The sequence below is a fragment of the Pteropus alecto genome, unplaced genomic scaffold (genome assembly GCF_000325575.1).
Source record: "Pteropus alecto unplaced genomic scaffold, ASM32557v1 scaffold60, whole genome shotgun sequence".
NCBI classification, from domain to species: domain Eukaryota; kingdom Metazoa; phylum Chordata; class Mammalia; order Chiroptera; family Pteropodidae; genus Pteropus; species Pteropus alecto.
In genome coordinates, this window is record NW_006430726.1 from 6,830,570 (window position 1) to 6,851,054 (window position 20,485).

The following is a 20,485-nucleotide window of genomic DNA, read 5'->3' on the forward strand; positions in this document are numbered from 1 at the left end:
CAACGTGAGTGGCCGAGGCCGAGAGAGGCCGCTGCTTGCCCAGTGTGCTGTGCATCGCCAGGGCGGGCTGGGGCTGGAGCCCGGGGCCTCGGGGCCCACCTCCCTCCCCCAGGGATGGGCCACCTGTGCAAGTCACTGTTCTGTGAGCAACGCGAGTGGCATCATCCAGCAAACACAGAGATCTCAGTGGCCTGACGTAGAAGAGTGCGTGTCGTTCCGTCTCAGCCCAGTGTGGATGGCGGGGGGTGGCAGGCGAGGGGACCCGCTCCACGTGGTCGCTCTGGCCTCCCGGCTCCTCGTGCTCTGTGGCTTCTGCCGTTTCCAAGTGCTTGGCGTGTCCCCCTTCAGCCAGGAGGTGGAAAGGGGTAGAGATCTGTGCGCAGGTTTTTGTTGGCAGGGCCTGAAATGGGGGTATTGCTTCTGCCCCCGTTTCATAGGTGGGACAAAGCTGCACAGTCACAGCTGAGGTACTAGATGCTAACAGCAGCGCCCTGTGTGACCAAGAAGAAAACCGTCACCTGCACCATTACCTGATCCATGGAACGAGGCCGCGGGGCTCACGACAGTCCCTGCCCTCTCCCCTTCCCATATAGCAAGAGACACAGTCACACTTGTCGACCGTCCCTGGACGAGTGCCAGCCTCCCGGCCTGCTTCCTGAGGCAACAAGGTGGTCATCTTGACCCCAAGCTATGAGCCTCTCTGGTGGGGGCAGGTGGGGGTCCTGTTCCTCTCCCTCCACCCACGCCAGCCTCTGTGGCACAGGGGTCACAGCCCGCTTGTCAGGGAGCCTGTTGCCCATTCCAGAGCACCCCCTTTTCCAACAGAGGCCACAGCCCCCAGCTCAGCACAGTAGCCTTTCTGGCCTGGGTTATTTGAGATCTCCACTGCGGGACGTGAAGTGCGTTTTTTGTTTGTTTTTGGGTGAGGCAACCCTTGGTTGAGCTCACAGACTGCAAGGACCTTGTCAGCTCACGATCCCTTATTTTTTATTTTTTACGCCTACAGCGCCTGGTCTTCCCAGGTGGTCTCCCATCCAAGTACTAACCGGGCCCGACCCTGCTTGGCTTCCGAGATCAGACGGGATCGGGCTTGTTCAGGGTGGCGTGATCGTAGATGAAGTGTTTTTTTCCCAAACATGGAAGTGCTTTGTAAAACAGTCAACAGCTTTCGTGACGAGCCTATTTAGCCTTCAGAGGAATAACTTCTGTTATTCTTTTGCCATAATTTAAGTTTATGGTCGCTATCACAGTGGACGGAAAGGAGCCAGGGTCAGATTCAGCTCCACCCTGCTCCTAAGTCATTAGTTTGCAACTGTCTCCTGGTTTTTATTGTTCCCAGCAATGGCGAAGCTAATGGAAGGAAACGCTGGGTGCTGTCCCAGCAGCAGATGGGGTCACGGCAGGGCCGTCCGTGCAGACAGCGCTCTGGGTGGCAGAGCCGTTGCTGTCGCATTAGATGCCGTCGAGCTTCTGGCCCGAGCGTGCACTGATGAGGCCAAGGCCCTGAAGCGCTCTCCACAGACCAGCCGAGGAAGGACTGAGATGCTCGGGGTGTGCCCCACCGCCTCGGGCCGGCCACGCCCGGGCCCATGGGCTTCCCCGGGCATCTGGCGGGTGTGGCCAGGCTCCCTCACTGGACGCGCTTAGCTAATGGTGTGCATTAGGGAGGGCGGTGACTGTGCTTTCTTCCTTCCCAAGTCACAGGATGGCCTTTCCCCACAATGAGCCAGTTCGCCAGTGGGAAACGTGCTTCATTTTGTCATCGAAGGCACCAGGCAACTTCCCTTCCAGAGGGCCGGGCCTCGCGAGCCTGGCAGAGCCTCGGGCAGCGGACGGCCCTCCGTTCTCTGTGGTCTGGCTGCCGGGAGTCTCTGCGGGATCTTCCTCGCCATCCCGCGTGGGCTTCTCTACGTCTCTTGAATTTGTGGGTTGATGTTTTTCATTAGATTTGGAAAGTTATTGGCCATGATTCCTCATCGCTTCTGTCCCATCTTTCATTTTCAAGGTCGGGCTGCCGATGGTCCGCTTTCGATCCCAGCTCATCTCTTACACCTTATTCTGTCCCGTATCCTCCTCCTCCTCCTTTTTTTTTTTTTCTGGATGTGAGTTTTTATGTTTTTTTAATAGTTTTTTGTTTTTTTATGTTTTTTTAATATACTCAAATTCAGCATCCCCGCTTCTGCCGTTTCCGGTCTCTTGTTGAACCCGTGCAGCTGCCCCCCAGTCCAGTGTCTATACCGAGGTTCTGAAGGGTTCACTGGATTCCTTCAGGTTCTCTTTCTCCAGCGAAAGGCTGCGTCCACTTTATGCATTGTCCCCGCTATTTCTTTAACACGTTAGTCATAGTTATTGTGAAGTCCTGTCTGTTCGCTCAGATTTTTACATAGGGCGGCTTCTGTTAAGCGCTTCGTTTTGGTACTTGATCACTTTTTCCTGTTCATTTTCACAACTAGTAATTCTTCTCGTGTGCTGCACGTGTCGATGGTGCGTTTGAGAGGTTCTGGAGTGTTACCCTTCTCTGCAGACGCAGCCCTCCTGCTGCGGCGTTTCAGTGGGGAGCAGGGGTGGCCCTCAGTCCAGCCCCAGAATTCACTGCGACTTGCACTTTGTTGCCTCCCAGCTAGGGCCCCAGGGCCAGCACGCAGCTGGCCATCGACTCAGAAGTCAGCGGGGCCATGAGCCTTCCTGAGCACACAGTGATACCGAGGCCCAGACAGGAAGGAGCCTGACCCACAGTCGGAATGCGGGGCGGCGACAGGCCAGGGCTCAGGCTCCAGCCCCTGCTTTGTTCCCGGGTGGGGGCCGCCTGCTCTTTCCAAGCCCTGCTTCTGTCAAGCAACCTGGCATTCTGTTTGAGCTGTCACCGCCATCTCACCCACAAGGTTCCGGTTCTGTGACATAGGGCCCGTGGGGTGGAAGCCTGAGGCCTGGGTTCTGGGCCCAACTTTGCTTCTGATGTGCTATGCGTTTCTTGCCTACCCCACCCCCACCCCGTCCCCCAGCACAGAAGCCTCTTTCCTACCTTAGGGCCTCAGTTCACCCATCTGACTAATGAGGGCATGATCTCCTAGGACCCCCAGACAGCCCTTCAGTCCCCTATGGAAGCACATGTGGCCATGTTCAGTATAGGGGAGTCTGGAGCGAGGCTCTGAGAGTCGCAGCTAGAACCTCCTGACAGCCAGTGACGAGTGCTGACAGTGATGTGGCCCACCTTCAGGTCCCGGCAGGGGCCAAGGTATCCAGCCACCCGCACCCTCTCGGTGTAAAGCCTGTCCTAATACGTCCCCAAAGCAAGTAGCCCTCTCCCTCACCTCTCACCCCCGCCCCAGTCCGTGCCCGCGCAGACACGCTCACCCCCTAAATAAACTCTCTCTCTCCACTGTCTCCACCCTAGTCCCAAGTCTGGTCTTTATGGCCGCCCACCCCCGGGCACCCCACTGTCCACTCTGCTGTCAGCACCGCCCTTTCAGAGTGCCGCCAGCACCTCCGCCACTCCGCCCTTCCGTCCACAAGGTTCCAGGGGCTGCTCGTTGCTCTTTGAATAAAGGCCGAAGCCCTTGAAACATCTTCCCGTGGCTGCAGGGGGACCCTGGCTTCCCTTGAGTCTGGCGAGGCCCGAGCCGACTGCCCCTCCCCCTACTTCCAGTCCTCTGGCTCTTGAACACACCATGCCTCTTCTGCCAGTGGTGCCACCGGGAGCCGACGCTCGCGTGTTTCAGGAGATTTGTCCCCTGCAGTGCTGCATACGGCCCCCGTCACTGGGGCCACCCACGAGTCACTTCCAAGCTGGGAGAGGTACATTCACTCCAAAACATGGAGCAGAATTTTAGCATAGCCCTCACCATGCTTTACCTGGCTCCATAGTGAGTGAGTGGGTGACCGAGTGGAGAACTGTCACATGGCGGGGGGGGGTGGGGGTGCTGGTCACACACTAGTGTATGTGCCTGTGTGTGCGCGTGTAGGCTTGGGGCTTGGCGAGCCCTGGCCTCTGGCTGTCTGGCCTGAATTCCAGTGGGACACTTATGGGCAGCTCTGTATCAATTACAGGTTATTAATAATGCATCTGTTCAGAGTGGCCTGGGCCTGCCGGCCCCGTTGAGCAGCCATGGAGAAGCAGGCCGGGTACACCCACGGGAGGGAAGTTCAGATCAGCCCGGGTAGGAGGGGCCCCCAGCCCCGCAGAGCTCAGAGGGTTGCTTCCCGGGTCCCGTGTGACCTGTGAGACCTTGCTGTCAGCGGGTGGCTCGAGCCCTTTACCCTGCACGGGCCGCCCTGCGGTACCCCAGCCGCGGAACCAGGCCTCGAGGGCCAGGGTCCTGGCCGAGGGTGAGCGCAGAGGGTGGGCTCGGCGCTGTCTGTGGCTGCAGGGGGGACAGAAGCTGCAGAGCCGGGCCGTTTCTTCCGCAGCATGTCTCGAGTGCGTCCTGTGCGCCAGGCCACAAAACAGACAGGCTCCTGCCCTGACAGAGTGGCGCTGTGCGGGGGGCGAAGGCGGCTCTGGTGCGCCCGGCGTGAGGGCCAGCCGTGCACAGTTCGGCCCAGTTCTGCGTGGCACCGTGTCAGTCCTTTGAAATCGGCCTGGTGGGAGTGTTTACAGCTCTGAGGTTAGCATATGCTGCAGCTCAGGCCTTTAAAGAAATGCCGCCTGCTTCTCCGAGTTCCGCTGCAGTGATAGCAAAGAAAGAAACACGTAAGAGTTAAGAAAACTGTCTCTTTCAGACCTGTTTCCCGGAGCAGAGAAATTTCAGTGGATTTGGGGAAGATGGAGAGTGGATGAGAAAGTTCTAATGGATCTAGTTGGGTGGAGAATTTGTCACGAAACAGGCTGCAGAGGACGGTGAGGAAGGGCTAACCCCTAATCTGGGAGGGAAGGGGTAAGTGCGAAGCCGACCTCGGGGAAGGGGCCGGCTAAACGTCTGGGCACGGCCAACGGCCCAGTCCCCCACCCTGCGAGAGCCCGATGCTTCTCCTCGGGACAAACAACCGGGGGCACTAGGTTTGGCTGGGGCCTGGGGAGAGGCGCAGGCCCGAAAACGAGGATCGCGTGCAGGCCTTTCTGCCCAGGCGGGCCCTCTGCCCGGTCTCCTGTCCTGCTTTTAGCACAGGGGCAGCCAGAGGTGTGTCCCCAGGCAGCAGGCTGATGAGTCAGTCCTCTGAAAAACGGCGGTCCCAGGGACTAAACCTGTGGACACCAATACTGGGAATTTGCCCGGGTGCCAGTTTGCTGCCCAGCCCCCCCGGCGTTGGCAAATGCTTTAACCGTGTTTCACTGTCAAGAGAAAACCAAAACGTTAACATAGTGAGCAACGTCAGGAAGTCTGAAGGGCAACGCAGAGAATTCAAACAGGTCGATGTCCCTGGGTGGCTGCCTCAGGCCGGGCGGAGGGTGCAGGCGAAACAGGGCTCGATGGCTTGACGTGTATAAGGAACCCCGAGGCCCGCCGCGGGGGCACTGAAGGGGGAGAAAGGGTGGGAGGGGGGTGTCAGGGAAGCAGCTCTCTAAGCCCAGGGTCAGGGACTGCGGTTTTCTCCCACCCAAGGTGCGTGGACAAGGGGGCGACCCGAGACTCTGGGCTCCTCTGGGAGAAGGCCGGCTCCGGGCTGTAGGGGCTGCAGGGGTCCAGGCGAGAACTGGGGCCTGGCGTTCGCAGGTGGGGCTGGACTGGGGCAGGTCTGATGGGGGTGCAGGAAACAAGGAGCTAGGAGGCGATCACAGGTTTGGGTCCAGCTAAAACGAGAGGGAAGCGCCGAGGAGCAGGTTCGGGGGTGCAGTGAAGGGTGGCTTTAGCCAGCTGGGGTTTACAACTCCTGCGACCAACCCGTGCTGCTGTCCGGTGGGAAGTTGGAGGGGTGGGGGAGGGAGGAGCGGGAGGGGGTAAGAAGCCTGCACTGTGTGCCCTGGACACTGGGCGGTGGCGACGGCTCTCCTTCCCGCTGAGCCTACGGGGCCCTTCAGTGTCAGAGTCAAACTTTGCTTCCGCCTGGGCGTGGGGAAGTGCCCCCGAGGGCGAATGGCCAGCCCAGCCACGAACCCAAGAGGCCTCTGGAAGCTGTCTCACAAAAACACTAAGCCAGCCTGGCAACGGTGGGCAGCTTTCCCCACGGCCTTTGTGAAGCACCAGAGCACTCCCCAGGCTCCGTGTGGGGAGCCCTGCGTTACAGCTGGGACAGGCGGGGCCAGGGCCATCCTCCCAGGGCGTGCACAGCTCTCGGGACTCCTCCCGGACGAGGCCCATGGCTGTCACTGGGGGACGGATGGGCCAGGGGGCGCCCAGGGAGCACCTGGTGCAGGACACCGGCTGGCGACCGCCCCGCATGGTCCCTGCCGGTCATCACGGCAAACGTCTGCTGGAGCTTCACTGACAAGCACCACTTGGCCTAGATAGAGAACTGGATTCAAACCCGGTCTCCAAGGCCTCCCCCAAAGCACAGCCTCATGAGGGGCCCCAGGCGAGACGGGACACACTGTTACCTGGCGGAGGTGCTTGTGGTCAATGTTCGGGGAGCCCGTCCGCCCCCAGCACAGCGCCCAGACGCGAACCCCACCCTCGGTCCCCTCCTCTTGCAGTTCGAGATCCGGCAGCTGCGGGCGCATCTGGCACAGCAGGGCCTGGACCTGGCTGCGGAGCGGGAGGCAGCGCTGCTTGCCCCACAGGTACGCGGCCGGCCACACAGCCGCTACCACGCGGTGGAGGAGACGGCGACCGAGGGCCTCGTGGAGGGGCTGCGGCCCTCACCAGGTAAGCTGCCGCCGCGACCTCCCGACCCGCGTCTCCTGGCAGGGCCCCGGACCACCGCCGGAGCCGGGAGGAGGCGGTCAGTCCAGCTGCCTTGACCGCCCTGGAAACGACCTCAGGGACTCTCGCGTCTCATGCCTGTGGGCCCCCCCGCCCCTCCAGAGGAGGTGTGACCTCCTACTTCATGGGTGAGGAAACAGCCTCAGGAACGTCGTCCAGTGGCTTCGAGCTGGAAGGCTGGGACTTTGCTCCTGGATGCCTGGGCCAGGACGGCTGGAACCTGGGCCCGGGGCAGAGGAGACCGGCTGTGTTACCTCGTACAGGGGTTGTGACCTGGGCCATGGTGTCGCTAGCTGCGACGCAGGGGAATGCTTGGGGAAGCGGCCACCTGCAGATGTCAGGTGTCATTGTGTCGCCGTCGGGTGGAAGCACCCTCATCTGGTGACGGGGTCGAGTCAGGTTTGGGCCTCAGCAGGGTCGGGGGACGCTGTGTTTGATGGGCTCAGGCGAGGACCAGCCTTAGCTCAGGGGCCTCGGGAGCCAGGCAGGGGGCTCTCTGCCCGCCTCAGCGTCCACAGGGGTCCTCAGCCTGGACGCGGACCCTCCAGGCCTCTTTGTGCTCAGGCTCGTGTCCACCCTGTCCTGGCTTCACCTAAAAGCGGTGGGGGTTGGAGTTTCTTCACTCTACCAAGAAATGCTCTTCTGGACCGACCTCTGATGATTCGCAATACATTTCCATGTAAACGTCGTTTGCCTAAAGGCGAAGGAGCTGAGATTTCTCAGAGCTGGTCCAGGGGAGCTGTCATAGTGTGACCTCGCCAGTCCTCACACCTCCTTCCTCTCATAGGGACGAGAAAACACATACCCAACGAGGTGATGACGGTTTCACAGGGTCACACAGGAAGTGGTGCTGGGCTGGGAACCTGGGCTGTGGGACCCTCCCCCCAGCTTTGTGTCGCATGCTTCGCCCTGGACAGCTGCGCAGGGCCGGGCGGGTTGCGAGGCAAGAGGCCCGAGCTTCGGCCTCTGCCACCCCCAGCCATACGACTTGAGGCTTCAGTGTCCCCTTCTGTAGGGTGGACTCGTGACTCCAGCTGTGTGTGCCTCACAGGAAGTGTGAGCTGGTGGCCGTGAGGAAGCGCCGTAGGCTGCAGGGCACCGTGAGCGGGTTTTGGGGAGTGGCGTGATTGCTGTTAGGATCTTCTGAGAACCTTTAGGTCTCGCAACTATAGAACTTCGGGTCTGGGCGGAGCTTCTGAGCCCACCCCGCAGCCCCTGCTGGGAGACCCGCTGCAGGGAAGCCCCACCACCCAGCCCCCTGCCTGTTACACGGAGCTGTCTGCCCTCAGCAGCCATCTCCCTGCTGGCTGCATTTATGCAAAGGCGTGGTGGGTGCCCGCTGGCTGCCATGTCCCTTTAGACGCTGGCCTCTGAGTGCTTTCTCCTCCAGGGACCACCACCTCAGTCCCACCGCCAGTCCTCGGGGACAAGCTCCCCAAGTTCTTACTGTGCCGCCCTCCCGAGCGGTCCAGTGTTTTGGTCCTGCTCAGGGTGATGCCCAGAACAAAATGAAATTCTTGGGGAGCTGCGAGACCAGGGCAGAGCTCTGAGGGGCTGCAGGGCGACCCCTCCTTTTCTGTTCTGGACCAGAGACCCTTGTAATGCAGCTGGAAGGCTGAGGAGCCTGTGAAGGCTGCCGGCCTGAGCCCGCAGCTGACCCAGACCTTCGCGTTCCCCACGTGGCTCTGCCGAGCCCTGTGTCCCTGCAGCCCGTCCTCGGGCTGTTGGCATTTTGTATTCCTGTAGTTTTTTCAAAATTTATTTTTTATTATAGTTGACATACAGTAGTATTTCCAGTTTACAATGTACTGATTCAACTTTTGTCTACCTTACAAAGTGGTCACCACAGTCTGCTTAGTAACCATGTGTCACTGTACATAGTTACACTGTTATTGACTCTGTTCACAGCATTCCGTCCCTGTGGCTTATGTTGTACCTGGCAGTTTGTACTTCTCAATCCCCTTCTCCCTTTACTCCCTGTCCCCCGCACGCACCCCCGCCCCGCCCCCCGGCAACCGTTAGCTCTCTTTATCTGTGGATGCGTTTCAGTTTTGTTTTGTATTTTAGATTTCACATGTGAGTGAGATATGGTATTTGCCTTTCTCTTTCCAACTTATTTCACTGAGCATAATACCTTCTCCGTCCATCCATGTTCTTGCAAACAGCAAGATTTCATTCTTTTTGTGGTTCAGTAATATTCCAGTGAATATATGTACCACCTCTTCCTCTAGTTAGTAGATTGTCTTTCTGTTTTGTGGTTTCCTTTGCTGTGCAAAATCTCGTAGTTTGATGTAGTCCCATTTGTTTATTCTTTTGTTTCCCTTGCCCAAGGAGATACATCCAAAAACATTACTGAGAGCAGTCAGAGTTTGCTGTCTGTTTTTCCTTCTAGGAGTTTTACGGTTTTGGGTCTTAAATTCTTTAATGCATTTTGCGTTTATTCTTGTATATGGTGTAAGAAAGTGACCTAGCTTCACCTTTTTTTTTTTTGCCTGTGTCTGTCCAGTTTTCCCAGCACCATTTACTGAATAGACTATCTTTACCTCATTATGTGTTCTTGCTTCCTTTGCCATAGATTAATTGACCATATAAGCATGGGTTTATTTCTGGGCTCTCTGTTCTGTTCCATTGGTCTGTGTATCTGTTTTTATGCCAGAATCATGCTGTTTGGATGACCAAAGCCTTGTAGTACAGTTTGATATCAGGTAGTGTGGTTCTGCCAACTTTGTTTTTCTTTCTCAAGATTGCTTTGGCTGTTCAGAGTCTTTTCTGGTTCCATGTAAATTTTAGGATTATTTGCTCTAGTTCTGTGAAAAATGTCATTGGTATTTTGATAGGGATCGCATTGAATCTGTGGATCCCTTTGGGTAATGTAGACATTTTAATGATAACTCTTCTGGTCTGTGAGGATGGCGTATCATTCCATTTATTTATACCTTCTTTATTTAATCTGTTTCTTCAGTGTTTCATTGTTTTCAAAATGCAAGTCTTTGATCTCAGTTCAGTTTATTCCTAGGCATTTATTCTTTTTGATGCGACTGTAAATGGGATTGTTTTATTTCTGACAGCTCGTTATTGGCGTATAAAAAGGCAAATGACTTCTGAATATTAATTTTGCTTCCTGCAAGTTTATGGTGTGTGGCAGGTCTTCTTACTGACCTCCCTGCTGTCCACACTGTCCTGCTGCTGTCTTTCTTCTCGGGCAGCCGTGTGCCCAGCATCCAGCAAAACAACCCTGAGCTTTTGGAGCCGGACGCGCCAACCCCATCCTTCCTTGCCAGTGGCCACGAGGGGCGTCTGCTGAGTTCCGGCTCTGTGTCCCTGACGATGGCACAGGCGGCTGGCTCCCTTCTCCTTTCCCTTCGTTGTGCCTTCAGTGCAGACCGGAAGCCTGGATGCACAGCAGCCGGCTGGCAGCCACAAGGCCAACAGTGATGGCCGCAAGTTGGGGGCCGTGGGGGAAGGGTCAGGAGAGGCGGGGGCAGCGTCGACCAGCTCTGTCCACCTCGCCCAGCCCAGCTCCAGATCTCATGGAGGAAAACGAGGAGGCGAGTTATAACACGAGAGCAAAGCATTCGATCTGGCCATGCCCGCTGTCTGTGGAAGGCTCGCCAGCTGCAGACCGGCCACATCGGGAGGAATGCTGGGAGAGCTGTGGAATACTGGCCCGTGCTGGCCACTTCTCACGGCTCTCCAGTAGGGGCCCACAGAAGGGGGGGTGACTCAAATCTGCTCCCCAGCTAGAGACCAGAAAGGGTGGGAAACAGTGTGGTGGAGGGGCGTCTGCCTTCAGCCCTGCGACTGGGAATTGTTTTAGGAACGAAAGGCAGAACCCCCTCACCTAGGGCTAGTGTTAGAAGTGCCTCAAGTCCACTATGAGGGTTCAGAGGTCACTGCTAAGAGCTGAGACACTCCAGGCCTAAAGCCGATTCCCAGGAATGGTTTTTAGCTGCGGCTACGCCCAGTTGACCTGAAGCACACAGACCAGCCTGCAGAGGCACTACAGGCTCTGTCCTGTGAGAGCTGACGACTGCCAACCCTTGGGCGCTCCCCCTCGTCCCCTTTTCTTAATGGTGGCGTTACTGAGGTCACTCAGCTCCTCCTCCTTCACGTGTGGGAAGGGAATGGTTTAGAGACAGTGATCCTTCAGCCATGTGAACAGTCAGACGAGAGCAGACAAAGTCACCCAGTGATCCTGCTCCATTCAGTGACTGCATGGGAGAGGGGTGTCTTCGCAGAGGGAGACGAGTGTGTTCTGCTTAACCTGGGTGTGACGAGGCTGTGTGCGCACTTCAGTCGAGGCCCAGCAGACACTGCTGTCTGGCCCACTGTGTCCGTTCCTCGCCTCTGCCGTAAGCACTGGAAGTTACACATCTGCTTTTCCCATCTTTCTTCCTGCCGAGTAGTCGTGTAACGGAATTCTGGACTGTGCGCCTTCAGGGGATGCCGTGCAGGGCTTTTCCCTTTCCGATGAAAGGGTCAGACGGCCTGCGTGAACTCCTTTTGTTCCTTTGACCTCAGATGTGATGCTCGGAGCTGTGGTGACCACCAGGAGTCATTAGCCAACAGATGTGAACATAAAAAGTTAATGCACTCAGGATGAGGGAGCAAAAATACTGAAGATATTGTGCGTCACGGATCAGTAAACCGACCTCAGCGATCACTGAGTTCACGATTTTTTGTCTTGTGAGTAAATTCACAGCAATGAATGTGTGTGGTCTGTTGACCAGGGCAGATGCTGTAAAATTCCAGATGTGAGATGCTCTTCTCTGCACTCTGGCCCGGTTAGCTTCAGCCCGTTCTTCTTCGGGAAAAGGTGCCAGACAGTTAGGGTCTCTGGGGCCTCTGGGGTCTCTCTCTGGGCTGGACTGGGATGTCTGAGGCCTCTGGGGCTGCTGGATCTCTCTCTCTTGGGTTGGGATCTCTGGGGTGTCTGGGACATCTGGGGAACAGATCTTTATTTCATAGGGAATACGCTGGACATCTCCATGATTCATAGGGAAAATGCTGGACAGCTTCATGGATCAGTGGGAAAATGTTGGACAGCTCCTTGAGGTATGCTGGGTGTGCTGGGCTGGGGTGTCTGGGGCTCTGGGGTCTCTCTCCGGGCTGTACTGGGGTCTGTGGGACCTCTGGGGTTTCTCTGAGGTGTCATGGGGTGTCTCTTGATTCTCAAGTTCACTCTGTGGGCTGGGCTGGGGCCTCTGTGTCCTCTTGGATCTCTGGGGTCACTCTCTGGGCATCTCTCACGGGTGGAATCCTGGGGTCTCTGAGCTCTCCAGGGTGTCTGGATCCTCTGGGGATTCTCTCTGAGCTGTAATAGGGTATCTGGGGCCTCTCGGGTTTATCTCTGAGCTGGCCCGGGGTGTCTGTGTTCTCTTGGTTCTCTGGGCTTCCTGGGGCCTCTCTCTGGGCCGGGTGGGGTCTCTGGGGCTTCTAGGGTTTCTCTCTGAGCTGTCTGAGTTTTCTGGGGTCACTCTCTGGGTCGGCCTGGGATTTCTGGGGCCTCTACTGTTTCTCTCCAAGCTGTCCTTGGGTGTCTGTGTCCTCTTGGTTATCCTGGGTCTCTCTCTGGGCCAGCCTGGGGCTTCCAGGGCTCCTGGGGTGGAACCTCTCACGGGTGGAATCTTGGGGTCTCTGAGCTCTCCAGGGTGCCTGGGTCCTCTTGGTTCTCTGGGGTCACTCTGTGGGCCGGGTCAGGCTGGGGTTTCCATCCTTCTTACAAACTCAGATTCTTCCAGAACTGTGAAGTGTGAGGGCATCTAACTCACTACTTTGATCAGTGTCTACATTTCTCTTGCCCAAATGAACTGAGCAGGTGATGTTCATTATAGATTAATTACATACTTTATTGATAAATAATTAATTGAATGTGTTAATATGTACATAAAATTATTTTTTACTATTTTAACTTATATTACCTGAATTCACTTATTCTCCGATAACTGAATAAATCTTTGTATACACTTTATTTTCATAATTTCATTATTACATCTCAGTGACTAGATACTCTTAGAACTTACTATTTGATCTCAAAAATGAGCTTTGCTGTGTTTAGAATCAGAGACAATAGATAAAAGATGACATACTTGGGTGATCTCTGTAGGACTGCAGCAGAGGCAAACTGCACAAATGGGTCACAATGAACGGGTCCCGTTCTCATTCTCTGGTGCCAGTGGCCATGCCGTCTGGTCTAGGAAAAGACAAGACTGTGTGTCACCCCAGATGCATGAAACAGTGGACACAGCCCATTCAAGGTCCACAGTGACCTCTGCCACTTACCCTGACAGGCTGCGGTGGTTGCCCAGGCCTTTCTCTGGCATCTGAGTGAAGATCCATGGTTTTCTTCCATTCGACCATGATTTCCTGAAAGATATTAATGACATTTGCTTGACTTCACTGATATATAGATATATGACAGTGCACAGGTTGGAAGATGGGATGGGGTGTGAGTAGCGTTGAGATAATGTGGCATGTGAAATGGGCCATTTGAGTAGGTAGTAATAAGCTAGGACAAGGGATGGGAGATGGGATAAGGGATGGATGGTGGGTACATGGACAAGACAGGATGGGATTAGGAAAGAAACATGCAATGCGAGTAGGAAGGGGAGATGGGGGGCGATGTAGGAAGAACTGCGTAGTGCGATTAGAGATGGTCTGGGAGTAGGGATGGGAGATGAGCTGAAGGAGGACAGGTGGTGGAATGGGATTTGAAGGGAATATGGGTGGGAGATAGGGTGGATGGAATTGTATTCACAGTTTTGGAGATTATTACAGCTATCTCAGTAATTGGAAACGACAAAATAACAAGAACACCACATAGTTATAATACATAAACTACATCAACAGAATGAAAGGAGGGACACCTGATCTCTATGCGTATGTGGGAAGGAAACGGCATGGGAATTTGGGGGAATTGGAGAGAGTCTGGGACAAGGGACAGGAGAGGAATTGGGTGTAGGGATGGGACATGAGATAGGATGGCTTGGCGGATGGCAGTGGGGAGGGAGGTGGGGTGACACATGTGGCATGGGTGGTGTGACATGGGATGGGACATGAGACATGGGATCAGGGGTGGGAGACAGGAGAGGCTGTAAAATGGGGTTGCATGGATGATAGGACAAGGAGCGGGGTTGGAAGTTGCACTTGTAAATCTTGAAGACTCTGGTTTTCACCTTCACAGGACATAAGGAGATAGACGTGTGTGTCGTGCTGACAGCCATTTGCTGATGTAAAACATAAAACCAGCTGCACTGGGACTTACGGTTGGCAGAGGTTTTCTTTGGTTGGTGGAGCAGTGAGGAGTCTGCAGCGCCTTGCTGGGTGGGGCTGACCTGGCGAGTCGCTCCAGCAGATGGCTCAACTGGAGGAAAGAGGGAAATTAGCACACACAGGCAAATAGCACCCTGCTGCTTCACGGGGACATCAGCACTTGTCAAAAGGGCGAAAGGCATCAGTGTCGCACTGAGCCGTTTTTGGGGTGTCCTCCGAGGCATGCTGGGTCACCGCCAGCAGACATACAGCTTTGACTACTCAGTACTTTACTAAGGCTCCTATACTCCTGAAGACTCCGTGAGAAGGGGTCCCTAACCACTTTTACCGATGAGCCCGAGGCCAAACACCATGGGGGGCACCAAAACCAGCCCAGACCCCACTGGGCCCAGATCTCGAGCCTGGGAGCTTTGGAAACGATGGCGTGGGATGGGAATGAGACTGAGGCAAGGGTGGGAGTAGGCGACAGATGGGATGGAGGTAGCGATGAGATGGGGGAGCGGAGTAGCGAAGGCGGTGGGCTGACACTTGATGGGGTGTGCAAGGGGTGGGAGACGGGATGGGAGTAGAGCTGGGATGAGGACGTGACTAGCAATGAGATGGGATGATGCGTGGGAAGAGGTAGGTGGTGGGAGAGAATGGAGGTGGGATGGGTGCAGAGGGAGGGAGGCGGGCATGGGGCTGAACGCTGCAGTGACATGGGACGTGGGAGGGATAGGACTAGAGGGAGACGGGATGACATGGGGAAGGGACAGGAGGTTGGACGGGAGTTGGGGAGGGGATGGGTAGGTACCTGTCTTGAGCGTGAGCCTGAACATGAACATTCACGGTCAAGAAAAGCCCATGCACACGCCTAGAACCGGACCAGCTCAGACCCACCCCATTAGGGGCACTGGTTTGGTGGAGGGTGACCAGCACCCCTCCTTTCTTGCAGATAGCGGTGCCCCAGAGCCGGCCATGTGTGTGGTCACCACAGCTGCCATAGACGTCCACCAGCCCAATGTCTCCTCTGACCTCTTCTCGGTGGACGTGCCCCTGAAGCTTGGCAGCAGCGGTACCCACGTGAGCACCTCCGAAAGCGCCTCCCACTCCGCTCGCAGCTCTGTCACCCGGGCCCAGAGTGACAGCAGCCAGACGCTGTGCTCCTCTGCAGACTACAGCACCACCCGTGAGGAGCCGTCCTTGGAGCCTAGCCTCTCCCCCCTGCCACCATCGCCGCAGCAGCAAGTCCTGCTGTCCTCCCTGTCTGAGGACCCCTGCCCATCCCAGAAGGACTCGGGCCCAGTCCCCTTTGGCTCACCCAGCCGGCTCTGTCCACAGCAGTCCCGAATGGGAGCAAAGGGCAGGTCTGTTCCAGCGGGAGAATCCGGAAGGCTTCACAGTCTTTCAGATGGAGCCTGCCACCCACTTCCAGTCTGCTGCACCCATGCTGTGGGAGAAGTCCACATCTTTGGCATCCAAAGAGCAGACACGGCGCCGGGTCCCTAAAGGGTAGAGACCCGTGGTAGGCAGGGAAGGCAGACACCTGTGGCCCCACGAAAGACCCAGGAGCCCACCTGGCCACTCTCAGGGTGCTGCCTGCCTCCAGGAAGGTGATGCCCAGAACAGGTGCCTCCTCTGGCCCTGATCACGGGAGGGCAGTACTCAGGGCTGGGGCTTTTAAACCACTTTCACAAAACTAGCCGGTGGCCCAGCTTCAGCAGGTGAAGTCCAGGCTCAGCCTCCATTCCCTGGACTGTGGGAACAGCACGGTGAGCAGGGGCTGGAGCCACATGACCCCACAGAAGACAACCCTCTGCGACTGGTTCGTTGTTCCTCAATCTCTCATTTCCGCATGAGTGTTTCTGAGTCTTTTCAAGACGAACCTGGTTTTCACCTTCACAGGACATAAGGGGATGAAGGTGGGGGCGGGGAGGCGGCCATTTTCCGATGTCAGCTCCAATAATAAAACCAGCTGCACTGGGACTTACGGTTGGCAGAGGTTTTCTTTGGTTGGTGGAGCAGTGAGGAGTCTGCAGCGCCTTGCTGGGTGGGGCTGACCTGGCGAGTCGCTCCAGCAGATGGCTCAACTGGAGGAAAGAGGGAAATTAGCACACACAGGCAAATAGCACCCTGCTGCTTCACGGGGACATCAGCACTTGTCAAAAGGGTAAAAGGCATCAGTGTCCCACTGAGCCGTTTTTGAGGTGTCCTCCGAGGCATTCTGGGTCACCGCCAGCAGACGTACAGCTTTGACTACTCAGCACTTTACTAAGGCTCCTGTAATCCTCTTAAAGACCCCGTGAGCGGGGTGTCCCTAACCCTTTTTTACAGATGAAGAGCCTGGGGCCAAAAACCATTGGGAGGCACCAAAACCAGTCCAGACCCCACTAAGCCCAACTCCCAGACTCCCAGCTCAAGAATGTTGGTAGCAAAATGGTCACTCTCAGCATGTCATGATTTCTAATTTCTAGGGCAGGAGCCAGCAGGGTCCTTGATTGGTGGTCTGCCGGCCTGACCAGAAACAGTACCGTCCTCGGCCAGGCCCGCTGGCCGACCTGTCAGGCAAAGGAGCCTGCCTTGCATGACAAGTGAGACTCAGTTACGAGCCAGCACCCGCCTCTGCTGCGGCTTCTACTCCAGACAATGACAGAAAGGACGGCAGTGAGGGACGATGCTGGGCAAGTGGTCCTGCATTCTGCCTCAGTTTCCCCATCTAGAAACAGGGTCTGCAAAGACTGGGTTTTTAGGGTACTTACAGATTGCTGAGAGGCCCAATTCCGCCTGAGCATAACTGCCTTCGTGTGTGAGCGGGCAGTACCAGGGTGCAAGCACCACCCTGAGCAGATCAAGACTGGGAACAGACACCAAGGGGTGGTCCCTGCCTCTGCAAGGACGGCCCACGATCACAGCTTTACAGGGTTCACGCTCACCTGCCAGGGCAGAAGCGTGGGGTGGAGCCTTGAGTCCTGGAGCGCAGGAGGTGAGTAAAGAAACTGCTTTGGCTTTCACGGCTCCTCGGTGCCCAGCCCAGCGACGGCTGTTGGGCAGCGGAAGCTGCACAGGAGCCAATCCTGTGGCCGGGGTCCCACGCTGACATGCCACACTGGCAGTGAAGACAAGGCTCAGAGCCAGCAGTGCTGGGGGCCGGCCCCCGGAGAGCTGGGCCAACAGAGGCCTGCAGGCCTGGCCCACGGTCCATCTTCCATGGGCAACAACTGCCCCTGTCCAGCCAACACTGGGCAAGGCCTCCAGCCCATATCCTGGATTTTCAGACCAAGTCACACAGATGGCACCTTTCACAAACCCTGCACATTAGAGACTGGTGGCCTGGAATTCTCTGAAGCATGGCAGTGTCCATCCCCTCCTTCACCCTCAAGAACACCTTCCTTGCTTGACACTTGCCCTGGAGCTGCCCCACACTCCCCTGTGTTGCAAACTCCTGTCCTCAGCCCGAGTGCTGCTGTGCATACGGGGGTGTTGGTGCCCAGGCACCTGCACTCCCAGCCCAGCTGCTTCTGGTCCCCCACCCTTGTGAGGGCTACAGGGGCAGCAAATGACATAATGAAAGGAAAGCCCTTTCAGAATGCTTCAAGGGAGACACAAGCACAAACCGTCTCATTAGTAACAGCTGCCTGGGGTACCCCCCGGCCCACACCTAGCGCCTCTGGGAGGGCTGCCCCGAGCTGCTCGGGGACATCATCTATAGCTGCTGCTAGTCTGGTACGGGCAGTCTGGCTGAGAGGACGTGTGCCCTGTCTCCAGACAGGAAGCACCTTACTGCCTTCCTCTCCCTCCTCCAGCATGAGGCATAAATCTACGTTTCCCTGACATAACCTGAGCGAGGAATTCCTAACTACTCTAGCTCCAGTGCTGACAAGTTTGGTGCTGCCTTCTGGCGAACCATTAATTTAATAATCCAAAGAAAATGATGGGATGTTTGTTGCTAGGTTTACTGCGAGCTGCCAGGGAGATGGTGCTGACATGGTTTTATGCAGAGGCCTCAGCTGCAGCTCAGGGAGCAGGCGCCTGCTCACCCAAAACCGAGCAGAGGGCCCAGACCACCCGGAAAGCAGTCAGGGCGCGGGACGCCATGGGCACACGCGGAACTCGGCAGCGTGGAAACTAACGGGCCAGCAGCCACTGCACTCCTGGCGCACACTTCCCTTCTGTCTGGGACACACTCCTCACTGGCTGGTTTGCTGTCCCTGCTGGCCCGGCTCAGCCATCTCACCTTGCTCCCTCCACTCCGCCCACCCCAGCCGGGCCACAGAAGACCCAGCCCCCGTCTCTCAGAGGACTCAGAATATGGCCCGAGGTCAAGAGCAGACTTTGGCCTAAGGTCACCACCGACTGACTCCTTCACTGTTTCCTACCCTTTCCACCTCTGGTGCCGTAACTTACACGGAACTGCTTTATAAACCAGGAATTATCAGCAACTCGTCTTCATTTGGGTTCCCCACAAAGTATTTTTTATGACCTAAGGGTGTACACGATTGTGGCCATGGGTCACCCTTAACAGACTTTCCACAGGTTATTAGGCAAGCCACCTTTAGCTTAGCGACAACTGACCAAATCTATCTGCTGTCATTCAGAGTGTCCTCTGGGTCTCCTGGCCTCTTAAGTCCACGCAGATGCAAACAAAAGCCCCTCGTGAGACGGTATGAAATGCCGCCTAGCCCAGGTTCAGAAAGAGCAGAAGCAGCACGCACGCCAGCCCAGCACGCACGGCGGGGCTCTGGCCCCATCTCCGCGGCCCCCTCCTCACTCCCCCTGTTCCCTCTGCCGTCCTGAACGCACTGCAGGCTGTTCCTCTAGCCGAGGTCACAGGCCTTCTTCATGAAATGTCAACGGCCCCCTGTTGCCAGGAGGGTGGCAGGGCCTCAGGAAGTGGCGCACCTCTTAGGTGGAACATTCTTGTGATACTGACCTATTTCATTCTAATATGCAAATGAAGACCAATGACCGACCGCCTCAGTGTTGAGTATCTGAGAAGCGTCCACTAAATGAGCTGTGGAGGGTCAGTGGCCACTACCGCCCTGCTTAATACCCACTTGCTACTTGTCCATGCGCTTTGCAACCCGCTTACGTTCCGATGACAAGCAGCAGCAGCCACCAAAGTTTTAGAAGAAAGTATGCAAGAAAGACGTAAGACCGGCCCAATGTTACTGATGAACTTTTTCCGGAAACTCGGGGCACGATGCCCATGCGCTTTCGCGGCACTGTCCCTGGCCCAGCTCCTGAGGGGCCGGAATGGAGAGCAAAGACTGAGAACAGCGACCTGTGAGGACAAAGGCCAAACTCCTGCACCATCAGTCGGTCTCCCCCACAAGCCCTTCCCTATGCTCCTGCCCCACAGTGCCGTCAATGCCCCCTGTGGGGACGATGTGGCAGGCTCAGTGAGGGACCCTCACCTGGCTTCATGCCATCCCCTTTTCCCATCACCGTGTCTCCTCTCATCTTTCCTGGGAGCTGTCAAACCTGGAGAGTGGGCTGTGCCCCCAGCAGCCCAGCAGGGACATCCCCAGACCGCTGCGCACGAGAACAGGGGAGGAGATGGACCCTCTGCTTCCTCATCCACCAGGAAGCCAGGTGGGGTCACCCACCTGACCCCACCTGATGCCCTTGGCCGCCTTTCTACATGCAGGTTTCTGCCAAAGAAACTCGGCCACTGAGCTCCCAGGGGCACTGCGAGGTGGACCAGAGACCCCCAACCTCGGGAGACAGGTGGGCGACGTGCACACCAAGCAAAACTTCCCGCACCCCTATGGCCCATATGCAGGGTGGAGTATCAGGAGCCGGCAGCTTCGTTCCCAGTAAAACACAGGGATCAACGGGTGCATCGCTGCCACCTGCCTTTCAGGTAAACTCTCAGTGGGCACTTAGAGGGGCTTCTGGGTTGAATAAAACGCTGCTGCAAACACCGGCCCCAAACACCACATCTCCTCTTCACTGGGGACCCTGCGCGTGTCCCTCAACCCAGCACGAGTACCTGGTGCCCTTTACCCGTTCCTGCAGCCGAGGTGGGACAGCAGCACATACTGCTGAAGCCACTGCTTTGAAGCTGCACCTCCTGGTTGCAAATCCTGGCTCATTCGTTAGCTAAGCTCAGCAAGTGAGACTCCCTCTGGGCCTCAGCTTCCTCATCTGGAAAACAGCGACATTCACAGCCTCTGCCTTCCAGGGCCGTGAGCACCAGGGACTGTGCGCACAAAGGTCAGCACGCTGCCTGGCATTCAGGAAGCACCACGCTAGTGACGGCGATGAGTGGTGCCCAGGAAACGTGAAGTGAGCAGCTGCTTGGGGCTGGGGCGGTCATGGCAGGAGGGAACCAAAGGGACACAGACCCACACCAGAGGACCATGGGCACAGTCCTCCCTGAGCCAGCCGACCGTCACCTTTGCCATCTGTCCTGTCCTCAGTTACTATGTCCAGCA

The 20,485-nt window shown here is 56.5% G+C and overlaps 1 protein-coding gene, 1 long non-coding RNA gene and 1 pseudogene across 2 annotated transcripts in view; 1 reads left to right on the forward strand and 2 right to left on the reverse strand.

Annotated features, from left to right (window-relative positions):
- The window catches only part of TMEM266 (transmembrane protein 266), a 58,801-nt gene extending 42,767 nt beyond the window's left edge, over positions 1 to 16,034 (forward strand). Inside the window, 3 exon segments of the mRNA XM_015593848.2 lie at positions 6,569 to 6,740; positions 15,004 to 15,364; positions 15,366 to 16,034. Of these exon segments, the coding sequence (XP_015449334.1) occupies positions 6,569 to 6,740; positions 15,004 to 15,364; positions 15,366 to 15,564 (732 nt within the window). The 3' untranslated portion in view covers positions 15,565 to 16,034.
- Positions 998 to 1,116, reverse strand: LOC112484034 (annotated as a pseudogene).
- LOC102878702 lies at positions 12,626 to 14,986 on the reverse strand. Its single transcript, XR_003047810.1, has 3 exons — positions 14,062 to 14,986; positions 13,080 to 13,163; positions 12,626 to 12,990 (listed from the first exon to the last, which is right to left on the reverse strand). It is a non-coding gene; the product is annotated as an uncharacterized LOC102878702 (long non-coding RNA).
- Positions 16,035 to 20,485: the final 4,451 nt, after the last annotated feature.